The sequence below is a fragment of the Malania oleifera genome, chromosome 3 (assembly GCF_029873635.1).
Source record: "Malania oleifera isolate guangnan ecotype guangnan chromosome 3, ASM2987363v1, whole genome shotgun sequence".
Classification (NCBI taxonomy): domain Eukaryota; kingdom Viridiplantae; phylum Streptophyta; class Magnoliopsida; order Santalales; family Ximeniaceae; genus Malania; species Malania oleifera.
Window position 1 is genome coordinate 115,759,832 of NC_080419.1, and position 13,730 is coordinate 115,773,561.

General features: G+C 31.7%; 1 protein-coding gene across 1 annotated transcript; it reads right to left on the bottom strand.

The window, feature by feature from the left end:
* Positions 1-3,732: 3,732 nt before the first annotated feature.
* On the bottom strand, positions 3,733-5,322 carry LOC131151514 (uncharacterized). The gene has a single exon (XM_058102754.1). It carries the CDS (start codon positions 5,320-5,322, stop codon positions 3,733-3,735), a length of 1,590 nt encoding a protein of 529 aa, XP_057958737.1.
* Positions 5,323-13,730: the final 8,408 nt, after the last annotated feature.

Sequence of the window (13,730 nt, forward strand, 5' to 3'; positions counted from 1 at the left end):
TCAACAAAATTTGTTTTCACTTTCCTTCTATAATTTCTTAGGCATAAATTCAAACTGATTGAAGACCCACCTGATGCAATGCTACTTTTCTGCTCCTGAGTACGGCAAAGGAGGATGACATAAGGATCCATGTTACTTGCTCGTAAGCACCTAAACTTATCAAAAGGGTAATAGAGGACTCAAATATTAGACATAAATTTATTTAATTGGAGATTAGGGTAGAAGGACCGACTAACTTCATGTCCTAGAAAATTAATCAGCTATTTGAAAGGTCTTAAACACCATCATAGAAAAAAAGTTATAAAATAATTTTCATAACTAAACATTCCTAAAAGACTTTAAACACTATCACCAAAAAAAAAAGAAAGATAAAACAACCTCCATAACTAAAGGTGTCTCAATCTTAAGATAACAATTACACGTATGGTTAATGAACAGTATCAAATTCTCAATGGCTGATTCAGCTGCTTTGGCGTTTTCTATTATTGGTATTCTCTTCAGTTTTTTTGTTGATTTGTTGGCTGCTCACTATTTTTATTGCCTTGTTGGTTTCCTGTTTTGGGTCTTCCTACACTTTTGTATTCTCAGTCCTCTGACTTTAGCTTTGTTTATTAATGAATTCACTCGATTTTACCTTTCAAAAAATTAAAAGGTAATTACACATTATATATATATATATATATATATATAAGTAGTTGCAAGTATAGTTGTGTGTGTATCTTCTCATGGTTATTCAAAGACCCTTTCATCCCTTCGACTTTTTAGGCTACCTTTCAAGTGTGCAACTCAATGGAAATATGTGAACTCAATGGTTAGCTTTAAATACTGACATTATTTTCATTATTGATATTACTACCGTACAAATTGTGTAATATGTATGATTATGAAATCTTTACGAATTTGTTATATCATAATTATTTTTCCAGATTATACTGAACGCCAGCTCTCCATTTGTATACTAATTTTTTTTAATGACTCTTAATTTGTAGGGTTCGTGGATGTCATAACATCAGCACAATGCCATGCATGCATGCATTACAGTCGTCGGATGCAACTTTTGATTATTTCATTGTAATTTTTATTGTTATTTGAACAAATGAAATTTTTGTATTTTAATTTGAATTTGTACTAATATTTGTATTTGAATTTTGAATATTTTGAAATTTTTTTTTTGTTATTTGGACAGATGTTATTTCTTTATTTTAATTAAATTTGTATTTGGATTCGAAATTTTGATTGATTTACGAATTTTGTAGTAATTATAGTTTCAAGTTATGTATGCCAAAATGTAATTACAAATTTTTATATAGGAATTGATGATTAAAAAAAATTAGTATTAAATGTTTTTTAATTTTTCTAATTATTAGTGAATGATTCAAATTCGTCACTAATAGTAGGGTATTAGTGAAGGATTAAATTCGTTACTAATAGTAGGTATTAGTGACGATTCCTAGATTCATCACTATTAATAAAGTATTAGTGAAGGATTCAAATCCTTCACTAATACTGTACTATTAGTGACAAATTTGAATCCTTCACTAATAGCTTACTATTAGTGACGAATTTGAACTGAGCCGACCTAGAATTTATAGTGACAGTATTAGAGTTTTAGTGACGGCTATAATCCGTCACTAATACTCCATTATTAGTGACAAAATTTTGACTTCGTCACTAAAAGTTAGTAGTAACGGTAGATATAACAACTATTTTAAAACCGTCACTAATACTTATAAATTCGTCACTAACTATTAGTGACGAATTTATAAGTATTAGTGACAGATTTGATCCTTCACTAATACCCTAATTTTTTGCAGTGAAATCTGCAGTAAAATTATTAATACTCATGCCACACAAGTGAGTATTACTATATCGTATTATCTGTCTTGAAAATAACATATTCTATTGATGAAATATTATTAAATATGAAATCATGTTTTACTCAATTCAACACCAGTATTTTCCCAAACTAATTAATTCATAAATAAATTCTCGAAATTAAATACTATATATTTAATAAATAAATTTCTAAAAATAACTGAGTTAATCTATTCCTTTACTCGGTTTTCTGAACTATGCCTTCAGGGATCCTGAAATTATACTCGCGATGCTCACTTGAATCCTGAATTCAATAACCCTAATTCAATCAATTTAATCTCAAACAAAATACTATTTTAAAATTTCCTAGGTCTCTAAACTCTAACAATTAAACTCCCAAAAAAATAATCAATTTACTTAATTCCCTAAATCCCACTCTCACTTTGGAGTGGTGCATAGGCCCCGCAAATTAAACATTTGTTTTGACCAAAATGACGACGATCGAGATTAGGACCCCGTGATGGTGTCCAATCGTCGATTTAGTTGAAAATTTAAGAAAAAATTAAGTAAAGAGAGGGAGTATACCTTTCCCTAGAAGTGGTATCTATGCCACTCCTACGATAAATCCGCTTTGATAGAAATATTAATAGCGAAAAATGGAGCCCATTGATATTTTTTAATTTTCGATCAGCTAAATATTTATCAAAAAATTAAAGAGAGTGGGAAAGGAGACGAGAAGAGAGAGAGATGTGAGGGACGCACAGGGGGCTCTGCCTAATTGAAATTCTCAATTCAAATCAGAAGCTTCCTAATGTTAACTTATATTTTATATATATTATTATATTATACTATATTATATAATTCATTATTTAATTACTTACTTATTTAATTTAATTATTTATTTATTATTTTATTTTATTTTATTTTTAAAAATTATTATATTCTTCTATAATAATAATAATAATAATTTTTTTTTTTTTAGGAATCAATGCTGAAAGAAGAAAATAAAATAATCAAACATGCTACAGCGTGATTCGTGGGGAGCTGCAATATTAGACCTCTTTTCAAGCATTAATTGCACCCACATATGTGGGCCGACATAAAATGTATGTGTTTCTTTCGTGTGGAGCTGCAATATTGGACCTCTTTTCAAGCATTAATTGCACCCACATGTGTGGGCCAACATAAAATGTATGTGTTTCTTTTTGTTAGGTATCTACTTTTCGGCAACTTAAAATGTCAATTGATTTAAAAAGTTTAAAACAAATAAATGATTAATTAATTAATTTTACAAACAAAATAAATAAAGACATGGATATATATCATAGAAAGAAAAAGAAATAAACAAGAAGATCAAAGAAATCCAATATTTCTTTTCTTAAATTCAACATCTCAATATTCTTTAAGAGCCTTGCCAATGTCATGTATATACAATATATATATATATATAATTAATTGGTAAGATCAAATTTATTAAAAAAATAAAGAATTTGGATGTGATGGATTTGAGCAAATTTTAAATTTAATACAATTCAAATTTAATGCTTATTTAAATATAGAATAAAATTTATTTAAATAGTTTGAGAAAAATATTTTTTTTTATGTATTTGTGTACTTAATTCTTTAATGTTAGACATTATCGTAAATTGTCATACATTCAGTAATTTTAAAAAAGGATAAGTAAGTGCATGCGTGGTGGGAAGCTCCTCTATAATTTTTTCTGAGCTTGGGAAGAGTTGGCCCACACAAAATAGATTAATTATATAAATAAATAAATGAGAGAGAGAGAGAGAGAGAGAGAGAGTAATACCGACAACATCAAACACAAAATACATTAATGACAGTAAACCATTCACACACCCACAAACATTCACACACCCACAAAGCACGCGGAGAACGATTACATGCATGACTTTATTACATATTTATCCATGTGACCTTCACTTGAATTTGACCAGATGCTCCAGAAATAACTTTTGTGTTTGTGCCCCAGAGAGAAGCAGCGAATGATTTAGAACCATTGGCAATCTCATGATTAGAACCAGTCTCTCTGTCGCGATTGAACAGTTCTGCAGTAACTATAAGCGAGGAGCCCAATGGCACGGCGACTGCCGATCTCAATAGCGAAATGAGATGCCCACGTCTAGTTCCTTCGATGTCGTCATCATCAGATGTTCTCCAAAAGAGCATACTGCTTTTATTCGCGAACTTATCACTGGAAGCAGTAATTTTTCCATAAACTTCAGCAAGATTTCTCCCATCTCTAATATCCGTGAGTGTAATCTCTATGCTAGCTTGCACAGCATCGCTCATTGCAACATAGTTCAACGTCATCGAGCCATTCCTGCCATCAATGGTCTCCGACAAGGGTTCGTCAAACACGATACTCTCCGTCGAGAAAACATTCCACAACAGTTGCCCGAAGGCTACTCCATCATTTGGAGAAACCCTGTTTTCATCCATGAGATCGAAGTTGATGGCGAAGCTGTCGGAGGCAGAGATGGGTCGAGCCGGGCCAGTCAACAAAATAGTATCGCCTGTATAAATTTGCTCCGGCTCCACCCTTCTTCGATTGTACATGTATTGACAAGTCAGTCCATCGGTTGCCGTGATAAAGCCGTAGAGATGGATCTCTCCGCCGGTATCATCGTTGATGCGCACCGAGAAAACCTCCACCAATGGTTGTCCATAACCGGTGTCGGCGCTGCGCGGGAACCTCCTGTGCGAATGGGATGTTGAGAAGAAGATGCGATACTTGATGATGGCGATTGCGGCGACCGCTTGCAAAAAGGTTTGGATTCCGAAATCGTTGGGAGGAAAGTGAAAGCTGGAGGTATCATCAGGAGAAGTGCGCAGCAATCGCTCGGAGAGGTTTCCCCAAAGTCGCGCAAGATTTAGAAATTGAATTGGGGCCGATAATGACTCGCCGTGGTGTCTGACGAAGAAGTGTTTGATGTCGTTAAGTCTAATTGCTTCGTTGATCATTAGGATCGCGGGGAGCAGAGACTGCGCCCTCTGAGAAGGCTGATCGGCGGTACCTAGACGCTCGACGGCGTTCAAGAGGTCCTGCCGGCCGACCCTCATGTTCTCCCAACGCCAATTCGGTGCGCAGTCTTCAGCACATTCGTGCAGCAGTGCCGGGTAGCTGTCGCCGAAGCCCAGGTTGGCGGACCCGGCGATGAGGCGGCGAGGCCAGCGTTGGCGGTTGAACTCGAACCATCGAGGATTAGGCCCCTGTTCGACCCTGAACCCGACCAGGTAGAGGTTGTCGATTCGCATCCTGAACCGGACGGCATAATCTCGTCTGGTGCGCAGTAGCACGTCGAACCATCCGGTCGGTCTGCGTTCTTCCCGGGGGAGCACGGGAAGACCGTGCACGGGCTGTTGCCCTCTGGTTCTCAGTTGCTGGCGAATCCGGTCAATAAAGTTGCGGTAAGACACCCAGTCCTCGCCGGCGGGGGGAGCTTCCGACAAGTCGAGCTCCTCTGTGAAGTCTGGGTTTGCCATATTGGAAAGAAAGGAATTAATCCGGCTTTGTTAGGTTATTGGGTGTCGGATGAATGGATCGATGACAATATTGGAAGAAGGTATGGTTGTATATGTAGGAATGGAAGCGAGATAAAAGTCAAACCCCTGATGACAAATTAATCAATTAGAATATACATGTCACTGTCAGCAATAGGATTCCCATACAAGTATATATATATATATATATATATATATATATATATTATATATTCCTCAACAAATGTAAGAAAAATAGAAAATAATAATAATAATAATAATAATAATAAGAACACAATTCTGCTCATAATTGATCATGTACCCACCTATATGAAACTTTTATGGAATCCTCAAATCTTCTTTATCTTTATGTCCTGGTCCATGAAACTAAAAAAAGATTAGGGAAAGAAAAGGAAAATATTATGGAATTTTTATTTTTATATTTAATTATTAAGAAAAATAAGAAAAAAAATTTAATCTATAAATAAAAATTTGATCTTACACATTATTAATATTTAGGTTTTTTTTTTTAATTCTCAATCATATTAAAACAAACTTTTATTTTTGATAATATTTACTATTAAAGGAAAATAAAAGGAAAAATGAGTTTCTTCCATATTTACCTTTCTTTTTCTCTTTCTACATAAATTCTTTTATTCAAATGGACCCTATGTGTGTGCAGCTCTATGCTCTTATGTGTTAGATTACTACTTTACCTAAAAGTGATTGTGGGCCAACAATGCATATCAAGTTTTAACAATATGAAGATCTCATCCTTTTAACTATGCATCACGTAGCACAATATAAATAATTAATTAAGAAATTTTAATTAAATAATCCTTTTGAACATGAACTATATAATTCAACTATATAAGAATTGTCCTTTTAACTATTTTATAATCCCTAGCATTTATTAATTCCCTACCATCATCCATTTTTTTAATGCAGTCATTGGATCAAGTTGCAGTAACCTATGGTTCGTCCAACTCCAATTAATATCCTTTTCCAAGTTGAATTTTCGAAATTAAACGAGACAAGATTGGGATGTTATTAAAATTTGGATGAAATATACAAAGAAATCACGTCCATTATGCTTGATCCCATTCTATTTCCTTTCTATAGCAAAGGTGCATTAACAAGTTGCTTTCTTTAAAATTAAATTATGCATAAAATATCTAGTAGTGGTTGAAGATGCCTTTTATATATTTTTGAGTTGTTGAATGGGGCCCAAACCCTAATTTTTTGGTCAAAGTTAAGAGATTTTGAATGTTTTAAATAATCAAGTTGTGCGACTTCTTACTCTTTTTTTTTTAATATGATCTAACAGGATTAGGATAAGATCGACACTCTCTTCTTTTTAGATAAATTATATTTAATGCAAGTAATAGGAAACAGATAGAGAAGATTTTCTATACTGGATTATCTTTACAAATAAGAACTTCACAATTTGCCCATCTTTTGATTTTTTATTCATCGAACTTTGGCAATCTCATTCATAATTTAAGCAACATTTTCATTACAAATAAATTTTAGTGTTCTATTATCCCTTTAAAAATTTCTTTTTTCCTATGGATAACTTGGTGGGGGAGAATTCTCACATGTGATTTACTCTACAAAAAAAGTTTGGCAAATGTCGAACTAATTAACTCACACATTATTGAGAAATCTTCCGGCCATTTACTTACCCATTGTTCGATTACTATTTAGATAAGTTATTTTCTTAAAAAAATTTTAGTTTCTATTGGATTATTCCAACTTCTATTTTTGATCTCTTGCACAGTTGACGATTAAAAGATATCAAAGGTTGCATATCAAAAGTTTGGTATTTGATTTTTGCAATCATTTATGGGGAGATTTATAAGCAGAGAAACTAACATTGTTTTAACAAAGATGACTTAGCCAAACTCCCAAAATTTTTTTATTTTTTATTTCGAATGATTCATTTTCTTTGATCCGTTTAACCTCGAAACTTTAAATATTTTTCTTTTTTCTTATATCTTGTCTTCTTCTTTCGATATGTTTTTTAAAATATATATTTTATTTATTTTCTTTATTATTGTATATCCTTATTTGCTTGAATAATATTTTTACCTTTCTTTTTTTTTTTTTTTTAAAAGATCCCTTTGCGGGCCTCCCCCTCCAAAATATTACATGCATATTCTTGGGGATTAATTTGTGACAGCTCATATAACCTTACCATCTTCCAATATTCTCATCTATCTCATGGCAAAAAGTGAAAAAGCTGATTCCTTTGAATCCTTTCTAACATGGAATTGAATTGTGGATGTTGATAGTCACAATTTTGTTTAATTTTATGAACAAAAAATTACATGAGACATTAATTACACACGCATTGTGTAAGTTGATACAAAATTAGGAGTTCTACTACTTTCTTGTCCATGTTTTATTTTTTAAAATATTTTATAAAATTATTATTAGGTAAAATAAAAATTAAAATAGATACATTATATATCTTATAACTATAATATATATATATATATATATATATATATATATATATATATATATTGCTGATGAAAATTAACGTAGGTCTCAAATTTTGATCTCCTAACTACCAACATATGTGTGTGTAACCCAATGTTAAGAATTCACTTTCTTCAATTATGATAATGTTATCGTTCTTGATTAGTCATTTTTGGTATAAGACTAACTTATGAACAAATTATAAGTAATCCTTCTAAAATACGAGTTACAATTTAATTGTATCATAATTCCCCTGTTAGGTACTTCATAATCAGGTGGCCCTTATTCCCCACAATGCATTTGTCTACCTCGTAATTAACGAGGTCAATGATTCCTAGAAATTGAGTCATTTTTTTAATTATTATTAGTTCCCTTCTTCATGTTGAATTTTTGGTTTGCTAATGAAAGGGGAATAGAATTGTTGGGAAAATAGTAGAGTAATTAAAGCTACATAAAATACTTGTATAACCTTTCCCATTTTGTACAAATAAAATAGAGTAATAGGCGAATGATATAGCCACTAAATTCTAGTTTCGGAGTTTAATCTAACAACACAACAATTTATAAATCACCAAATAAATGAACAAATAATTTGCAAATAAATTAAATTAATAAAACGTCCAAAAATGAGACACCAAGAATTTATGTGAAAAACCTCATATTAAAGAAAAAAACATGGGACCTCCAATCTAGACCTAATCTACTAGACAGGAGAAAAACACAAGGGTCTAAAAGCTTTACAAAAGCTCAATAACAACAACAATTGAAAAAATCATACACAATCTTACTAGGGACCGATCCCACCAATAAGAACTACAGATCAATAAAATATTATCTCACCAAAAGATAAAACACTACAAAAAAGAAGATTATTAGTGACGATTTGAAACCGTCACTAATGGAGTATTAGTGACAGTTTTATTATATTACTAAAAGCTTAAGACCGTCACTATAAATTGCACATTTTCTCGATTGAAAAATCGTCACTAATTGTAATGACCTGCTTATTTTACCAATTTTTTTTCCATAATAATATCTCATATAATAGTTTTGGAAAATCATAATCAACCTAAACTCATAGGTACCAAGGATAAACTTAAAATACAACACAGATACCTAAACAGCGAAAAACGTAACATTATATACATATCAAACTATCCATCCAACACAATACCAGAGTTTACTACATCCATCATATGAATACATACAATCGAGAATAACCAAAAAGGGCTCTAGGGTCGCCACCTAAAAATCCGTCTGACCCTAGCAAAATACTGACCCTTCAAACAGGGTAGATCAGCTGAATCCTAACGTTGCAGAGCTTTATCCGCTCTTCTATCTGGAGCTCTTAAAATATTTATATAGTTGGGGTGAGACAACTCTCAGTAAGGGAAATAAACTAATATCAGTGTGTGGTAACATGAGTATTTTCGTATTATACATATAACAGTACGAAAATCGTACTTGATAAAACTACCTATATCATATCTGGAAAAACATATTTTATCATAACATGATATAACATACTAAATTCGTAAGGACCCGAACCCGAGTGGGTTCTTACATATAAATTTTTCAACGGATACAAATAAATCTAAATTATTTTTATTACCACTATTTAGCTTTATTACAAATATATGTCTCAATTATTAAAATACAAAATTCTAAAATTCTAAAATACACAAACGTATTCTAAATTATATTATGCTAAATTTTTATTTTATTCTACTTTTTCTACTCTCTCCCATGCACTTGCTACTCCAGATTTCTAGTACGTTCATTAAATTGATCTGAAATGTAAAATAATGATTGTGATGAGACGATGCTCAATAAGTAAATAAGATTATTATTAGTATGTGGCCAAAATGAGCTTTCATAATTTCGTAAAATATTATAACTTCAAAAATGCTTTTTAAATAAATCTAAATTTAAAAATTTGTGCATAAAAACTTTTGCTATCAACTACAACAGTAAAATTTTATAATCATATATTATAACTATTAATTTAAACTTTTAACTTTAAAAATTGTAATTATAATTTTTAATTATATACATATATATTCTTTTTGTTATACGTTTCCTTTAAATCATCATTTAAGCACAATAATGACCATGCTTATATAAACTTATACTTTACCTTCAAATTATCAATAACTCTGTACACGTAATTGAATATGTATATACATATACTGTAAAAATCACTCTTAGGCCTGTTAATCGTAAGTCATGTTTACCCCCATGATTGGGTTGTGCGGTCTGAAGACTAGACTTAACTGGCTGACCGGCCAAACTAAATCAACGTACATCATCATTAAGTGAGATTTTCCTTATTAAACCCTGGTCTGACCCAAGTGTGCACTCAGGAGAAATCCACTACTATATCAAACCACTCTGTAAACAGTGTGAGTGCACTCTGATCCGTTTAAACTTTAAGTTGCAGTACCAATCATTCATAATTTTCTATATCACCTGTGCCATAAGGGGTTTTGAAAACATCTTATTATAAAATTTTTAAAATTACAATAATATCATGAAAATATCATTTTTACTCATATTTTCGTGAAATACGCAACGTAAAAATCAACTCATATAATTTTTACTCATATTTTCGTGAAATATGCAATGTAAAAATAAACTCATTGCACACAATTTTCGTGTTGAAAATATTTTCTTGAATAAAATTTTTGATGTAAAATACCCGAGGGGTTTTGAGCATTTCTTAACTCAAAAATAAATGCAAGTATATTAAAGATAAAACTAGTATAATTAAATATGCGTAAAAATAAACTCAAGAATTTTATGAAACTAACTAACATAATCGAAATTTACTTGCAAATAAATTCGAATATGAACTTTAAATAAAAATCTAACATAATCAAATTTACTTACCTCTTCTTTTACCTTATGCTACGAACACAATGACTATCTCTAAAAAATGAAATCGGAAAAAGTGGGTGAGTGAGAACTTATTCAAAAATTTTCTCTCCACCTCTAATTCTTTCACTCACTAATCATTCTCTTCATTTGAAAATTTTTATGAAAAATGAAGGTTGAGAGCTTCCTATTTATAGGAAAATTTTGGGAAAGAAAATAAAATTTGTAAAAGTGTAAAGAGATTGGTGAAATTATAATTTTTTTAAAATTAAAGAATGGACATGGAATAGGTTAGACATGGGTTAGGTATGGGATAGGAATGGAAGTCATGTAGGAGTGCTTGCCACCACTCCCCTTTAATTAATTTTTAATTAATTTCTTAATTAATTAATTAATTTATTTATTTATTCTTTTTATTTTTTAAAATCATTATTATTATTATTATTATTATTATTATTATTATTATTATTATTATTATTATTAAGCCATGTTTAAGTTTTTTTTTTAAAGAATTAAATTCAAAATTTTGAAAACTTATGTCGGCCCCACATGGTCTTATGGGCCCCACACAACTTCGAGACCTAAGTGGGTCATACGTAACTCCAATAGTTTTCACACGATTTTATGAGCCTTACATAGCTTCGGGACTCATGTGGACCCCACATAGGATACCTATATTATTATTATTATTATTTTACCATGTATTTCTACAAATTATGTTTGTCAAAATACTATTTTATGTATATGTACTTATTTATGTGTACAAACAGTGTCTATACTGTTTATCCTATGAAATTTCATTTTGACTAGATCGACCTTCAGGGAGCAACTGAATCGCAATGGTTTCTGAGCACTCGCTAAGACAAGGTCTTTCTTAGGCATCAAACATGGAATCAAGGACCCTACAGAATGATACTTTTGTATTGATATTAACTTAATGAGCATTTTTGTTATTTTATTATTATTATTATTATTATTATTATTATTATTATTATTATTATGCTTTAATCGTATATATATTTTTGGGTCATTACAGAATTTCTATACATGTAATTCATCTCATATAACTGTACATAGAAAACATCCTAGGTGGATAGTTGGTTAGTGTCATGTCTTACCCCCACATGATTGGGTTGTGCGGTCCGAAGGCGGAACCTAGCAATGGCTAGCCGACCACGCTAAATCAACATAAGTCTGTAAGTACGATTGGTTTGCCCCTCTTGGTCCGGACACCAGAGGGATGCCTACGCTACAATAAACCACATCGACTACTGATCTCCCACTACCCCGTACGGCAAGCGGTAGCACTAACAAAAATATGATCGTGATCATACAGCTATGATACTATACTTCGTGAAAACCTAAATCATGCAAACTAGGTTCAGATAACATATAACATATTTCCAAATAATGATACATAGCTATTTCACGGTAATATATGTTATCTTAATATCTTCATACAATTTTGCATAACATATCATATAAAATTTACAACCCTTACGCTGACATTTGTGTTTTGTAAATCACGGTCCTTATGTTGGTATTGCATATCATAAAACCTTCGGCCCTTATGCTGGCATTTCACATAAAACCTCGGCCCTTACGCTAGTAGTTCACAAAAAACTTCGGCCCTTACGCCTGTATTTTCATAAAACCTCGGCCCTTACGCCGGTATTTCACATAAAACCTCGACCCTTATGCCGGCATATCATATAATATCCTTAGTTTGAAGATCCTTGTATCATTTCAACATTTTTATGAAAGCAGTAATAACATACTTATTTTGTAAACATAATATTTCATCATTATAATTTTTATGGTAAATATTACTCATGCCACACAAAAGTGATAGCAATCTTATTTTTGATATTATACATAAAATTCATATTTCTGATCAACAACATTATTTTCAGCAGAATTCTACAATATATGTATTTTTCTGAAATTAAATACTGTAAAATAATAAATACATTTTCATGAAATTATGGCTTAGTTTATCCCCTTACCTAACTTCTGAAAAGTCCCTAAAATGACTTATCCTATATCCATAGGATTCCTGTTCAACACCCTGAAAACAACATTGTCCCGAAAAAATTTTTAGTATTTTTTTGAGTACTACATTTTCTACAACTGTAAGAAAGCCAAATATTAAATAAAAAGTCTTACCCTGAATTTGGGATGGAGTCCAAGTTAACCCCACCAACTATCTACTCTAGCAGACTTGGAGCGAACTTCCCTAGGAGTAGCGTAGCGGCTTCGGATCATCGATCCGGTAAGGAATGGACCTAGAATCTTAGAGAGAAGGGAGAGGGGACGAACATGAGAGAGAGAGAGAGAGAGAGAGAGAGAGAGAGAGAGAGAGAGAGAGAGAGAGAGAGAGAGAGAGAGAGAGATTCTTCGCATAAATCTGCAAAAAAAATCGAGTTTAGGCTATTTATATACCTGCATTCATCGATGAGCCACATCAATTCGTTAACGAGGCAATGAAAGGAGTTCGTTGACGAATGCTTACTCCTTGTCGACGAAATTCATAACTGAAAATAGCCTCTCAGTAACTTCTCGTCGACGAGACATGTGTCCCCATCGACGAACGTGCTGTGTTCGTCGACGAGACCTTGTTTGAATTCCAAATTCAGTTTCTTTTTCTCTTCTCCTTCTATTATTTAATTATTATAATTTCTTTGGGTCTCTAGACTAATACTCGCTAGTGCTACTATTAGCGATGATTGGAGAACCATCATTAAAAGTTTAAAATTTTATTTTTTATTTTTTTATTTTGAAATCATACATCAATTCTTGTAAAAACCTGTAATTGCATTCAAGCACACATAATATTAAGCCATAATTACTAAAAAGAACATAAATTGTTCAAAATTCATATACAAAGTGTTCGGAAACATGATTATATATATGATATGTTCAGATAAAAAAAACATAAGAAAAAAAAAACTGCATCTTACTGTAGTGCTTTGTATTGTCCTCAACTTATTGTGACAGCCCGCAGACCCTACAAAGTAATCATTATATAAAAAATTAGTATACAAATCTTATAT

Excerpts from the sequence above, each read along its gene's own strand:
- LOC131151514 (XM_058102754.1), bottom strand. The coding sequence starts at position 5,322 with ATGGCAAACCCAGACTTCACAGAGGAGCTCGACTTGTCGGAAGCTCCC.